The 15,493-nt window shown below is 41.9% G+C and overlaps 2 protein-coding genes across 2 annotated transcripts in view; one reads left to right on the forward strand and one right to left on the reverse strand.

The window, feature by feature from the left end:
* Positions 1 to 10,818: 10,818 nt before the first annotated feature.
* Positions 10,819 to 13,296, forward strand: LOC121694288 (short coiled-coil protein B-like). The gene is made up of 4 exons (XM_042074380.1): positions 10,819 to 11,154; positions 11,877 to 11,944; positions 12,065 to 12,145; positions 12,358 to 13,296. The coding sequence occupies exons 2-4, from the start codon at positions 11,929 to 11,931 to the stop codon at positions 12,501 to 12,503; spliced, it is 243 nt and encodes an 80-aa protein (XP_041930314.1). The 5' UTR covers positions 10,819 to 11,154; positions 11,877 to 11,928; the 3' UTR covers positions 12,504 to 13,296.
* Positions 13,297 to 13,845: 549 nt separating this feature from the next.
* The window catches only part of zgc:154054 (uncharacterized protein LOC777616 homolog), a 32,414-nt gene continuing 30,766 nt past the window's right edge, over positions 13,846 to 15,493 (reverse strand). Inside the window, exon 15 of the mRNA XM_042074376.1 lies at positions 13,846 to 14,150. Within this exon, the coding sequence (XP_041930310.1) occupies positions 14,130 to 14,150 (21 nt within the window). The 3' untranslated portion in view covers positions 13,846 to 14,129. The remainder of the gene's footprint in view (positions 14,151 to 15,493) is intronic.

Raw genomic sequence — 15,493 nt, forward strand, 5'->3', positions numbered from 1 at the left:
AAGTGTGGCAGTCTTTCAGATTCTCAGTTTTCTGAACTTAAATGTCTCTTACTGTCATACACGGATGTGTTCAGCAAGACTCCAAATGACTTTGGAAGAACTGGATTAGTTAAGCACAAAATCAATACAAATTCAGCTTCCCCCATCAGAAAACGCGCCTACCGCACCTCTCCACACATGCAATCTGTGATTCAGTCACAAGTGGAAGACATGTTGGCACAAGACTTAATAGAGGAGAGCCATAGTCCATGGGCTGCGCCAGTGGTGATGGTGCGAAAAAAAGATGGAAATTGGCGGTTCTGTATAGACTATAGGGCACTAAATTCAGTCACAATCAAAGACGCACACCCTTTGCCCAGAACAGATGACACCCTAGATGCACTGGGCGGCTCTGCTGTGTTCAGTACCATGGACTTGTCATCAGGCTATTGGCAGGTTCAGCTCGACGAACAAGACCAAGAAAAAACGGCATTCACTACTGGCCGCTCTCTCTATCATTTTAAAGTCATGCCAATGGGATTAGTCAATTCACCCCCAACATTTCAACATCTTATGCAGCTGGTACTACAGGGATTGTCTTGGAAAACATGTTTAGTGTACCTTGATGATATAATTGTATACAGTAAATCCTTCTCTGCTCATTTGCTGCATTTGAGGGAGGTGTTTGAACGTCTCAGAGCCGCAAACCTTAAATTGAAACCGTCAAAGTGTGACTTTGCACAATCTCATGTGACATTCTTAGGGCATGTTGTTTCTGCATCAGGTGTGCAACCAGACCCAAAGAATATTGACAAAGTGAGGGATTGGCCAACACCAGAGAATCCTACTGAGGTTAGGGCATTCTTAGGACTCTGTTCTTATTACAGACGTTTTATACATCAGTTTGCCAAGATGTCACAGCCTCTGCATGTCCTTACTCAGAAAGGAAAGCCTTTTTCATGGACTGATATGGAACAAAAAGCATTTGACACTCTCCGCCATGCCCTCACACATACCCCCATTCTGGCATATCCAGATTTCTCTAAAGAATTCTTGCTTTTCACTGACGCCTCTAATATATCTATTGGATGTGTGCTGTCACAGCTAAAGGCGAACAGCAAGGAACACGTCATTGCCTATGGTAGTCATACCCTCACATCCACCGAGAGACGATGGTCAACATTTGATCGGGAGCTGTGGGCCATTGTGTGGTCCATAAGACATTTCCGCCAGTATCTCTCAGGCCATCCATTCCGAATCATTACAGACCACAAACCTCTCCTAGGACTGAGAAAAATGGCCTTGGATTGTGATCCAACTGGACGCAGGGCAAGATGGGCACTGGAGATAGACCCATATGACTGGACAATTGAACACAAGCAAGGTCTCAAACACTGCAATGCGGACTCTTTATCGCGGCGTCCATGTCGGGGTGAAGACAGTATGCCTATAAGAGAAACCATACATGTGAACTTCGTTTCAGCACAAACACAGATTGTCAGTCCTGCAGATTGTCAGTCATCACCAGAACCTACCGCGTTGACTTTGTCAGTACAGCCTGCTGTGGCGAATCCTGTACCCAGTGAATCATTCTGGTTTGACCTGAACAGACAAACTCTTCAGGATGCTCAAAAGGAAGACCCTGTCTTGAAAACAGTCACCGTATGGGTCTTGAGTGACAGTAGACCACCCTTTTCACAGCTGAAGTGTGAGCTGCCTGAGTTACGTCACTACTGGAAAGAGTTTCCCAGACTGGTCATTGTGGATTCTATATTATGTCGTAGGGTCAGACCCCCACCAGGTGACCCTGTCTGTCAAGTGGTGGTCCCGACTAGGTTGCAGAATGAAGTCTTTAAGATGTTACATGGCCATTCCCTAGCTGGACATTTTGGCTGCAAAAGAACATTACAAAATGCAGTAACCCGTTGTTATTGGCCACACATGAGCAGGGACATTACTCAGTGGTGCCTCCAATGTACTGCATGTGAGGCACGCAGGCCGCAGATTCCACACCAGCAGGCCCCAATGCAAAACATAATGACAACTAAGCCTTTTGAAAAGATTGCCGCTGACTTGACGGAACTGCCACTCAGTCACAAGGGCAATCGTTATATACTAGTTATAATGGACTACTTCACAAAGTACATGGATTTATTTGCTCTACCGGACCAAAAAGCAACGACCGTTGCGAAATGCTTGTTTGAGGACTACATTAGTAGACATGGGGTACCACTGAGTCTGCACACAGATCAGGGACGCCAGTTCGACTCAGATTTGGTCAAAGAGTTATGCACACACCTAGGAATCCACAAGACACGGACAACCGCCTATCATCCCATGTCAGATGGTATGGTAGAGAGAGCTAACCGTTCTATTAAAGACCAGTTAGCCAAGTTCCTCTACACCAAAGGGGGTGAATGGGATGATCATCTACGCCATGTTGAGTTTGCATATAATACAAGTGTGCATTCATCAACTAACCACACTCCTTTCTTTCTGACTCATGGTAGAGAAGCTCGTTTGCCGGCAGATATCATTCTTGGGGACTTGCCAACAGCGACAAATGCTACACCTGGAACGCCTGGTGAATACGCCACGGCTGTGAGACACAGACTTTATTCTGCATTTAATATGGTAGCAGACAACATAGCGGCCGCAGGTGCTAAACAGAAGTATTACTATGACCGCCACATGAGGCACAATGCTTATGAAGCAGGTGACCTTGTGTGGGTTAATCTTCCAGCACTTGCCAGACACAAGTTGTCTCCCAGATGGACGGGACCTTTCAAAGTACTGCAACGCCTTGACCCATCCCCAGGGGAAATTGGGGTGGATTACAACCTACAAGACCAACTGGACCCAAGGGCAAAGACAAAGGTGGTTCACTATAATCGCCTGAAGCCCTACCGTTCACCATGGACTTGTAACTTGGCCACTACTCCTGTGCACAACCGGCAGCTCACGGCACTCTCAGCTTCACGGCCCTATGTCTATCAGAGCTGTGAGACTGTGGCAAGTGAGCCTACGTCTTCCTCAACAGTGGACAGTGCCCCTGACCCAGTGGCAAACACACCTACGTCTTCCTCAACAGTGGACAGTGCCCTTGACCTGGTGGCAAACACACCGGTCATTGCCCCTCAGGAACAGAGAACCAGATGTGGGCGCATGGTGCGCCCTCCTCAACGCTTTAGAGTTGACACTTAAATACTCTCTGTAAAACAACTGTTTTGAATGTTCACATACAGTATATGGCATGTATTTTGTTCAGCTGATGGAGTGTGCCGATTACTGGATTAAGTGTTTGTTAAATAAGTGTATGTTTACGCTTAAATTGTTCACTGACCCAGCTGATATAGTGAAAATAGGTATGGATGAGTATAGGTACACTACACTATGGACCAGGAGGTATAGCCTACTTACATGGCAGAATACAGCATAACTGCATTCTGTTGGATGGTTTTGTTGTTGTTGTGGTTTGTGTGTGTTTGTTTGTAAACAGAGTTCACTTGTTACACTTTTGACCGTGTGAAGGGTTGATGTGCATTATCTAAAACGAGGACGTTTTATTTTCAGAAGGGGGGAAGTAGTGTAAGAACTGTAATACCTGGCCAGAACTACAAGGCCCAGAATGCTTAGCGGGGTAGAGAGGAGGTGGCAAGGTTGAAGAGGAAAAGGGGGATTTTGGCGTGGTGGCTGGTGAATAAACACGCTTTTCAGTTCGAACTCGTTTGTACATGAATCCTTATCCAGAGAACCTCCTCCTGAACATATCAAGGTTTACACTAGCGCCAGATTTTGGAGTGCAGGGGACAAGCCGAGATGGGCTATGAGAGATACGTTCACACTCGGTATCATGTTTCAACACACTTTAGGTTAATATCACACCGGAATTCTCCTTTAAACCTATACTGATCTCTTACATCACAGGTAAGTGGCAATCTGAATGGAATTAATGTACCAACAACAAGCAAGGAATGTGAATTTTGGCACATTTTCATGATCCACTGGGTCGTTGGGCCACACAAAATACGGTGTTGCTAAAATTACTCCTATTGTGGCTATTAGAGACATGCGTTCATGAGTATCCAGCTACATTCAATGAGTTAAGTAAAATACATTCACACACACAAAAAAACATTACTAATGTTGTGGACATTCCTTTATTCTGAGATACATCAATAGGCTCTCAAAACAATCCCAAACAGACATAAGGTCTTTCATAGAGCAAATCCATATAGATTATTTGTCAAATAAACCAGTAAAACAGAATTAGGGGATGGAATATATTAAAATAAATAAGTGAAAAAGTATCCTGACAAACAAGCAGCATTTTAATGCCTTAATCATATTTCATAATTTCATTTTTTTTCTCTAGGTTACCTGATAGCCCAGTTTGAGAGGTGCAAGATGCGTGACATTATTTATTTTTGCAGCCAATCACTGCTGTTGTTTTATTTTATTGATTTGATTTTAGTCATAGAAGCTAAATTCGAAGGCAGGCCACAGGTAAAATCCAATGAACCGCATTCACCCCGCAAGGCAATAGTTGAATAGAGCTTTTGAGGTATTGCTACTGCTCCAACACTGAAAGGCACTGTTAGAATGCTTGGATCAAGCCAGGTTCAGCATAGCGTATGTCACTGTCTGCTCACGTTGGTGACCGGACCAGGGCAAGCACACTTTCGCAGTTCCCGCCGGAAATGCAGTCTAGTTTTATTTAAGGTTTATTTATACATGGACAGTGCACATTAATGAACATAAAAATGTAAATGTGCCAGAATTAGCCAACATGGCTATTTTGCATCTGTTGTCCATGGGCCATTGTTAACAGGCCAGATGTGCCTAAAAGAAACTCTACACACATCATTGCAGACCTAAAAGATAAAATAACACTTTACACATAAAAAATAAATAATAGAAAACAAATGAAAATAAGCTTAACCTACCATAATAAAATGAAGGAAAGAAAAGAAAAGAAGAGAGAGCATGGGGAAGGGATGGTAAGTGTGCAGTCGCCTGGTAAAACTGGCAAGCAGAGTCGTTAGCAGTGTGTTATTGTGTTTGTTTTGTTCAATGTTTGGTCAATGTTTTGTCTGGTTGCTGATTAGCCACTTCTTTAGATTGGATTTGAATATGTCATATGTTTATGGCAGTCCATTTTAATACAGTAAAACACAATCTCGCAACCCTTAAGTATATCGGAATCGAACAGTCACATCGAACATCACCACCCCGTCACTATTCCTAGACGGGGTGGTGATGTCGACAACTTACTCCTAAGAAGAGAGGCTTTTTATATATACACCTTAAACACTATGTCACCAAAGGGGCTTAATATGTATTTTGATCTCAAGCCTTTTCTGTGATTTCTCTTTTTGGATAATGACTATGTATGATGACTATGTATTGTTCTGTATTTTGTATATATGTATGTGTATGCAATGTATGTGTGTGTGTGTGTGTGTGTGTGTATGTATATATATGTGTGTTTGTATGTGTGTGTGTACATGTATATGTATGTATGTATGTATGTATGTGTATATTTGTATCTATATATTAGTCTCTGCCACTATGACTTTGCACATAGGCCTATGCTGATTGATACAATATTTGATTGATATAGCTTTTTTTTCTTTATTATTGACACATAGGCCGAGCTGCCTGTCAGTCATGATGATTGGCACCCTTGGGTGCCCTGCCTAGGCGGGTGCTGAATGAATGGTCATGTGATATAGGCCACACTCTTCCTGTTACCCACATGCCTGACGAAGATCCAAGGGGATCGAAACGTTGCTTTTAAATTAATAAAGTTTATATTTTGTAGCAGTTACAGTGTGCAGACCACACTTTTTCTACACTGCATACAGACCAAAGACATACACAGGGTACACATGGGTACAAAAATCACAAATGACCATAAGAAGTACACAGTATGTACATTTACAGAAATGATTCTGATTCACAACACTTTCAGATGGTATTGCGTTCCAATCATGTGCAGCTCTAATAGAAAAAGCAGATTGGCCAAAACTACTTTTTCTCAGTTGAATTACACAGTCTCCTCTAACTGCGATACGTGTAGATCTGTAAGTGGGTGGATTTGTTTTTACAAACTGATTTAGAACTGGTGGAGCCAGTCCATTGATCGTATACACTAAACAGGAGTTAGTATATTTCACCAGATTTTCCCAACTTAATATCTTTTTTAAAAAAATTGGTGATATCTGGGCTTTTTATCAAGGACTTTAAGAGTCTGTTTGTACAGTGACTGGTTAGAGGTATAGGAAGTGGTAGCCTACATGCCTGAGACCAGGTTGTTAAACAATATGTAATGTGGGAGAAGATCATTGAGTGCATGTACATGATTGCAGCCTCAGTTGACATACAATTGCAGATGTGTCTGAAGTTTGCCAGATTGAACTTGACTCGTTGACAAACCTTTTTTATATGAGGTTTACATGATGGCTGATTGTCAATAAGCACTCCAAGACACTTAAACTCTGACACTACTTGCAGTCTCTCCCCTGCCACAAATACATCAGGTTATGTAAAATGTTTTTTTGACTTCCTAAAAAACATGCACACGGTTTTGGATACATTCAATTGTAAACAATTTTGGCTTAACCATGCAGTGATATGTTGCATCAAGTTTGTTAACTGATTTGCAGCCTGAACTGCACTGCTGCTGTGCACAAAGATCACTGTATCACTTCCCACACAAAAGACATCATCACTCGGGTTAACTGGAAGCCATGGCTGACAGGGGATGTCCTCAGGCTGCTGAGGGCCAGAGACAAAGCCTACAGAGCTGGGGATGAAGCTGGCATGAGAACAGCGAGAGCCAACCTGTCCCGTGGCATCAAGGAAGCAAAAAAGGAATACACTCACAAGATAACCACCCACTTCAAAGACAGCAGGAACGCACAAAGCCTATGGCAGGGCATTCAGGCCCTCACGGACTACAAGCCCGCGCCACAGAGCTGTGAGAGCAACATCCCTCTGCTCAACAATCTGAACCGCTTCTTTGCTCGCTTTTTCAAGCACAAAACAGCACTTGCCCACAGAAGACCCCTCCCCCTCCACACGAGCAGCCCCTGTGCCTCTCTGCCGACAGCGTGAAGAGGACACTTGCTGCTATCAACACCCGTAAGGCAGCAGGCCCAGACAACATCCCAGGTCGTGCGCTGAAGGACTGCGCTGAGGAGCTTAAGGATGTCTTCACAGACATCTTTAACACTTCCCTGAAGCAAGCCATCGTCCCATCATGTTTCAAAGCTGCCACCATCATACCTGTGCCGAAGAAAACTGCTCCATCCTGCTTCAATGACTACCGCCCCGTGGCACTGACACCCATCATCATGAAGTGCTTTGAGCGGCTTGTCATGTCACACATCAAATCCATTCTCCCCCCCACCCTGGACCCCTTCCAGTTTGCATACCGAGCCAAACGGTCCACAGAGGATGCAATCTGCTCTGCCCTCCACCCAGCCCTCACCCACCTGGAAAAAAGAGACTCATATGTGAGATTGCTGTTTATAGACTTCAGTTCTGCATTCAACACCATAATACCACAACAACTCATCTGCAAACTTGACAAACTGGGACTCAGTACCTACCTCTGCAACTGGCTACTGGACTTCCTCTGTCAGAGGCCTCAAGTAGTACGTGTTGGCAACAATATCTCAAGCAGCATCACACTGAGCACGGGGGCCCCTCAAGGCTGCGTGCTCAGTCCGCTGCTCTTCACCCTGCTGACGCATGACTGCACTGCAACCTACAGCAACAACCACATAGTGAAATTTGCTGACGACACAACTCTGGTGGGTCTCATCACCAAGTGCGACGAGACTCAATACAGGTTGGAGGTCGACCTTCTGACCACGTGGTGCAGCTTGAAAAAATTCCAGCAATACATCACATGTGCCACACGTTTTGACAGAGTTCTTGATAAGTGCTATGGTTCTATATCAGGGGCTTATAAATCTCTACCCCTCCCTCCTCTGGGAAATGCTGATCATAACTCTATCCTCCTTGCACCTGAATACGCACCAGTTATCAAGAGAAGAGAGAAAGTGGTTAAATCTATAAAACAGTGGACTGAGCAAAGTATTGATGAACTAAGGGCATGTTTTGAGTGTACATCTTGGGACATATTTTTACAACCTGATCTCACCCTAAATGAGCAGGCTGACAGTGTTTCATCTTATATATCTTTTTGTGTAGATAATATCATCCCCACGAAAGAAATCACAATCTTTCCCAATAATAAACCCTGGGTCACTAAAGAACTTAAAGCTATCCTGAACAAAAAGAAACGACTGTTCTACACTGGATCTATGTTGGAGAAAAAACAAGTCAACAGAGAGGTGAAGCAGGCCATCAAAAAAGCTAAAGCAGAGTATAAAAGCAAGATCGAAGAGAAATTCACACAAGGTAATCTCCACGAGGCCTGGCAGGGTATTAAGACAGCAATCAATACTGTGCTTGACTTCAGACCTGTGTGTGTGGCTGGCAACAGTGAGGAATCCCTCCCCAATGAGTTTTACTCTTTTTACACCAGGTTTGAGAAAGATCACCAGTCTCAGTTGGCGGATATCATCAGTAGGTTGACCCCGAGTGACCCCATCACCATCACTGTTGAGTCTGTGGTGGAATGTCTGAAGAGGACACAGATCAAGAAAGCTCCTGGTCCAGATCACATCTGCGGTTACACACTGAAATACTGTGCTGAGCAACTTGGAGGAGTTTTCCAGCAGATATAGATAGATAGATAGATAGATACTTTTATTGATCCTCCAGGGGAAATTCAAGAATTTTCCAGAGGTCTCTATCTACTGCCAATGTCCCACAGTCATAGAAACACTCCACAAACATTCCCATTCCCAAGAAGAGCAGCCTTAAGGTCCTGAATGACCTAAGACCCATAGCCCTCACCTCCCTTGTTATGAAGGCCTTTGAGAGGATTGTGAAAGCTCACATTATCAGCGCCACAGCTTCAAAAATGGATCCTCTTCAGTTTGCATATCGTGCCAAAAGAGGGGTGGATGATGCCAAAATCTACATATTGAATGGCATCCATGAACATGTAGAAAGACCAAATTATTTTGCCCGGCTCCTATTTGCAGATTTCTCATCTGCCTTTAACACCATTCAACCTCACATGCTGGCTAAACAACTTATGGACTAATTCAACCTGGATCATCAGCTAATTCTGTGGATTACAGACTTTCTGACCCAAAGAGCACAGACGGTGCTGGTCAACAAGAGGTTCTCTGACATCAGATACACGTCCACTGGCTCACCCCAAGGTTTTGTCCTCTCACTACTACTTTTCATCTTGTACACAGATGACTGTAGAAGCCGCCATGCTGATCGTCACCTAGTGAAGTTTGCTGACGATACTGTTCTCCTTTCCCTGCTACATGGTTCTGTCCAAGATCACGGGCCTGTCCTCAGTGAGTTTGTGGAATGGTGTGATAGCTCATTTTTGGAGCTAAATGTTACAAAGACCAAGGAGATGTTCATTGACTTCACTAAGCGTGGAGGAAGCAGGACTGCAACTACAATCCATGGGGAACCAGTGGAAGTTGTACATGAATATAAATACCTGGGCACTATCATTGATGACAAACTGCGTTTTGACTCTAATACAGAGGTGATTATGAAAAAATGTCAACAGAGGCAGTATTTCTTGAGGAAGCTTTACTCCTTTGGAATGAACAGGAAGATTCTTAGCATTTTTTACACCTCCTTTATTGAAAGTATACTGACCTTTTCATCCATGTGCTGGTTTCACTCCCTCTCAGTCAAAAATAAGAAACACCTCCAGAGCATTGTGAACACATGTTCTAAAATCATTGGCCACCCTCTTCAGTCTCTGACATCACTGCACGACAAGGCAACATTAAGGAAAGCCAACTGCATCCTAGAAGACTCTATCCATGTCCTACACAGGGTTTTTGAATGGCTGCCATCTGGCAGGCGTCTGCGCTGACCTCTGGCTAGGACTAACAGGAGTAAGGCCACCTTTACTTTTGAGGCTATTCGCCTTTTGAACTTGAATCCAAGCCCCCTCCTCCTCCATCTCCTGGGACTAACCCCCCCCCCCCCCCTTACACTCCTGTCTGTCCTATTCTTTCTTTGTCTGTCTGTCCTGTCTTATATGTTGTGTTATGTCTTATATGTCACTATGCCTGCATAGAGAAAATTGCCCCTCGGGGATAAATAAAGTTTTTTTAATTGAATTGAATTGAATTGAATGGTCAGATTTAGATAAGAGACAAAACCATGGACGAAACAATGGATGAAGACGCAGCAGGTCCATCCCGGGAATGTGCCAACCTGTGCCCCCACCTCGCCAGACTATTTACATTTTCTGAACAAGTTAATGATAGTTTTCGCTTCAAGTGTTTCAATTACAAAATAGTATTTTGTATTTGAAATACCTATTTTAAATACATGTATTAGAAATACTGCCCATCCCTGGCAACATGGTAAAAAGATGAAAATGACTTGATTTTATTTCCAATTCATTTTACATTCTCCAAGGTATTAACATTAACATTTTTCATAACTCCATGTAGGACGTTTCTGTACATAAATGTAAGCACTGTGGCAGTAGTAATGCAATATTTAGAAAATGTAGGTTACTGTTGTACTCTTGATACTCAAGTACTTTTAAAAACAAGTACTTCAGTACTTTTACTTAAGTAGACATCTGACTGTTGTACTTTTACTTGTACTTGAGTAAAATTTAGCAAAGGTTATCTGTACTTTTACTCAAGTAATGAAGCTGTGTACGCCTCTGGTGATTGATGGTTTTTCACTGGACAAACTGTGACCTATTTGATAAGTATGATTCAGTCCAATTAATGGCGCAGGATGGCACATTTTCTGTGAAAATGCTGAAAATATGTGGGCTAGGTAGGCCCATAGCAACAACATAAAAAGTAAAACAGGTGTGGTTTGGATTAGTGTAGGCAATAATTTTCGTTGTCAAAATTGACATGTATGAATGAGATATCCGAGGCTATGTCGCCATCTATCGGTAAAATGGGAATATGTTTGACGTCACTCTGGGATGTCCATCTGGAACGTAAACGTTAGACAGTAGAGACTAGCTGCTACAGCGTATTTTTCTTTTACAAACAAGCAGGCATATTTCGTACATTTGGGGTAAGTAGTAGCCTAATAATGCTGGCGATAATTTATTCTTGGATTCATTATTTCATTATCTCATTTGTTAGGGGGAGTGGGCACTTACAAGAAAGGCCTATGTGATGTCGCCTGGCTATGCTATCCAACTAGCTAGATGGAAAGAAAGTTAGACACTGCTGGATTCGTCACATCAATTTGACAGAAATCTAGATGTCCTTATTAAACTGGAAACGATACAAATGAATACCGTGCTGTGTCCGAATCACACCCAAAAGCGTTAGCTGATAAAGTCGAGTTAACTACGTTAGCCTTCGTCAGATGAGCGTTAACATGCGAACTGCCTTGTGTATTCTGCGAGATAAGTAGGCTAGCTCTAATACATAATTCAGAAGAAAACATGTCAGGCCGACAGCATTAACATTAGCGTTCTGAAATAAAGCAAGCCAATGCCCGTTTCGGCGGTAGGCTAATGCTGGTAAACAGCGGAACTTTAACGTTACGTAGGCCTGGCTTCTATTGCAGCACCAGCTGTTTCGAACAACTTTGAATTATTTTAATGTACATAATCGTTTCAATAAACATGGTTGTCTTGTTTGCCTACGGCTTTGGAGGTTCCTTGCCGGCATGCTTACGAGAGAGTTTACTATAACGTATTTTAATGGTACCCTGTGAGGCGTAATCAAACCAACCCATGTGTTTTACTTTACCTTACCTGCAACTTAACACCCTGGCGTGAAAAGTGCCCACTGAGTCGCAGCCCTGCATTCCAAAAAGGAAGACGAGTATTTCACTATGAACTTCGACGACGGTAAGCAAAATTCAAGAAATAACTGTGTAATTACTGGTTTATCCGCATGATAGGTCTTCATTAAGGTTATGGCAGCCAAGGGCGAATGGTTCAGTTAAATACTCTCTTGTCTTATCTCAGGTGACCTGGAGAACCAGGCGGAGTTGGAGGAAAAGACGAGGTTGATAAACCAGGTGCTGGAACTCCAACACACACTAGAAGGTGAGAGTTGACCGATCAGCCATATGCATTCAAATGTTAATCCATGTGTGTGAAAATATGATGCTCAACACATTATTGTGTATTCCTTTCGTATACCAAAAAAAAAAAACAATTAGTAAGAGAAAGACATTGAAGTCATGTTATATAGTCTACACAAGTCCACACTCATAGCCTACCATCCAAATCCTGTCTCCTTCCTGTGTTGTCTGCAGACCTCTCAGCGCGTGTGGATGCTGTGAAAGAGGAGAACCTAAAGCTGAAATCTGAGAATCAAGTCCTGGGTCAGTACATTGAGAACCTCATGTCGGCCTCCAGTGTGTTTCAGACCACGGACCCTAGGAACAAACGGACAAAGTAAAATTTCTGAATGTTTGCCCCCTCCACCCTACCCCTGGATCAACCCCTAGTCTAACCCCTTTGTTTGCATTTACACAGAACTGCAGTAGTAACTGCAGTCTTTTGCAGTAGACTTTATTTAATGAACTTATAATATTGACTTGAACACTGATATTTGGTGATTTCAATGAGCGGATTCCTAGTTCTCCATTCACATCTGCACCTTAATGCAATTGTTTTAAGTTCTTACATTGTATTTTGTAGCTTTTGTCAAAATGTTACATTAATGTTTACATAATTTACATTTGTTTAGTATCAGGGAATACTGTTTGACACAGCTGTTGTTGTTTATCTGGAAGCCTATGCAGAATAGACTCATGACTTATTGCAGTGGTTCAACATTTTTGTGCTGGACTCCGAAACAGGTGTTTGTTTTTTTACTATTTATATTGCGTTGACATTATTAAAAGTTATATATTTTGTCATTTTCATATTAAATTGGTGCCTCTGTTGGTGCAAGCACTACTGTAATAACTGTCATTACCAGTCATTCTCCACTATTGATCTTATTTTCTCAAAGATCTTGTTACCTGTGAATCTGTGATGTCTCAAAATGCATATTCTATTACCAGCAAAGGTGATGGTTCAAAATCAAACAAAGCTATTTACAATTAATTAGGTTCAAGAAGTTTATGCAGTTAATGTCAGTTGTTGCGCTTTATTGTTGTTGTCCCACATCATGTATGGTTTTTCCTGTGTCCAACATTTTAGACACATTTTATTAAGGTAATAATAAACATCCTTTTGATGTGCCACTGTTTGTGAGTTACATGTCCTATTCTGTTTCTGAACGAATCCATCATAACTGATGTTACAATTTGGAAGGTTTTTGTTTTGACATTAAAAATGGGAAGGTTTTGTTTCTGCCACTATGTGAATTACATTTCAAGTTTCATGAAGTTTCAGGGCCATACTTGGTCCTTGGTTGGCATGAAAAAAATAGTCAAGCTGGATTCACCCCCCTCCTTATTACACAGAATGAATGAATGAATGAATGAATGAATAAGCCGTCGCATCGGTGAAATTCTAGCAGCATTGCCCTTGTCATTTGGATACTTGCTTTGTTTTAAGTGTAGGTATTTTTCTAAGAACACATTTGCATTGACATGTAATATAGCAACGCAACTTGGCCTTCCAACTGCATGCTTCTTAAAGAAATGTTATGGGGAAAATGATAAATCGCCGGGATTAGTGTGTGCTTTCACTAATTCACGGATTGGGATAAATGCAGATATCCAAATTTCCTTCACGGGATCAACAGAGTATATATACTTATACTAAAATCAAAGAAGAGAGTTTGTCTGTAGGTTTGATACATTTTTGTTTATTTTACAAATTTTGACACAATGTATTTCTGGAACACAATGGTGTACGGAAATGGGGCTGATGTGTTTTCTTGTAAAGGGATGGAAATGTTAGGTGCATTCATCATATTTAAACACATTGAAGACAGTACATAACAGAAAATGTCAATGTGCATTGCAGTTCCACAGTCACCCACTAGAGGGCATGCCATGAATGTTGGTGGAGAAGCGCTGGAAGAGTAGAGTAACTTATCTGGTTTCTCCCCACTCAGTAACCGGACTCCTCATGAAACCTTAATGTATATCTGTGAGAGAAAGACAAGAGCGAGTGTTAACCAAACCTTAACAACCGGAACAAGGATGTGTGCACTTCTCACATTACGCAAATTGATAGGCCACAACATTAGTTAAAATAAGCCATGCTAATTTCTGCTGTTTTATCTGTTTTACTTCTTTCCAAGAAAGTATTTTGCATACTGTATATTCATATAGTCAATATTGATTCTTCCTGCCAAGTGTGAAAGAGGCCACTACAGTTCTGATGCACACATACTCACCAACCAATGTTTGTATGCAAATACTTTTGAGCGATAAAACAGGCTTTATGAAGCATTATCTTATTTAGTAAATGGTTAGCTGGAGACTGTGGGTAAGCTAGGGTATCCTTCGCAGCTGTAAGCAAAAATCATAGTCATAAAGGGGTTTTTGTAGGTCTTCGCAGAGTATGCATCTCCTTGTGGGACGTTTTTATAAAAGCAGATGTAGAACAGCTATGGTGTTCAATAAGAATGTTTGCAGAGTAAAGACACTAGATAGAAGAGACACTGTGTATTTTTGCCAACAATGCAAACAGGATTCAGCTGTTCAAATTGGCCTTCAGACACAAATAGTCACAGAGACGGTGGGCAATGAGGTTGCATCTGTAAGAGTTATTACACTTAGCCATCATTTTAGCAATCCACTAAATCTAGTGATGTAACTTCTGTTCATTCAGTCAAGCATGGAGCTCTTGGGGGCACTGAGGCACAACTAGCTACAGTGCTCATACCAGGGCTCTACGCTAACATTTTTTTTCAGGAGCACTTGTGCGCCCAAGTTAAAAAATTTAGGAGCACAGACAAAAATTTGGGCGCACAGTCAGTTCTGTGCCCAAAACATGCCAGTGCACCAATTGCGAATATTAAGAATGACTGACAACATTTAGGCTACAGGAAACAGGATTTTAAAGATCAGTGCCTACTTTATTGTCAGTCTGTTCTATTTTCCTACATTTTGTTAATGTAAAATAATATAATACATTGCCATATTTGCATTTAGCCTGTATATCAAGTATCCTGCCAAATGTAGGCTAATTTATTTATTTGTGAATCCATCTATAGCTAAACCAAATATGCCCATGACCTATCTGACTGCATACTGCCTAATACTACTACTAAAACAGTCCATTTTCTCTTCCACAAAACCCAACATAGGCTAATCAAGGATATATGTTTTATACTTTTAGTTTTTATTTGAAATATCTGCATTGATAGGGGCAGTAGGCAAACGTTAGGCCTACTTTCGTTTTGCACTTCAGCTTGTATTCGGTGTAAACAAACAAGCATGCGTGGAAGCCTGGAGTTGTCAGTAGCGTTCTACCTTTGAATAA

The sequence above is a fragment of the Alosa sapidissima genome, chromosome 20 (assembly GCF_018492685.1).
Source record: "Alosa sapidissima isolate fAloSap1 chromosome 20, fAloSap1.pri, whole genome shotgun sequence".
NCBI classification, from domain to species: domain Eukaryota; kingdom Metazoa; phylum Chordata; class Actinopteri; order Clupeiformes; family Clupeidae; genus Alosa; species Alosa sapidissima.

Bases quoted from the DNA above. Each gene is read 5' to 3' on its own strand.
- LOC121694288 (XM_042074380.1), top strand. The intron at 12,146-12,357 runs GTGAGAGTTGAC...TGTTGTCTGCAG, and splicing joins ACTCCAACACACACTAGAAG to ACCTCTCAGCGCGTGTGGAT.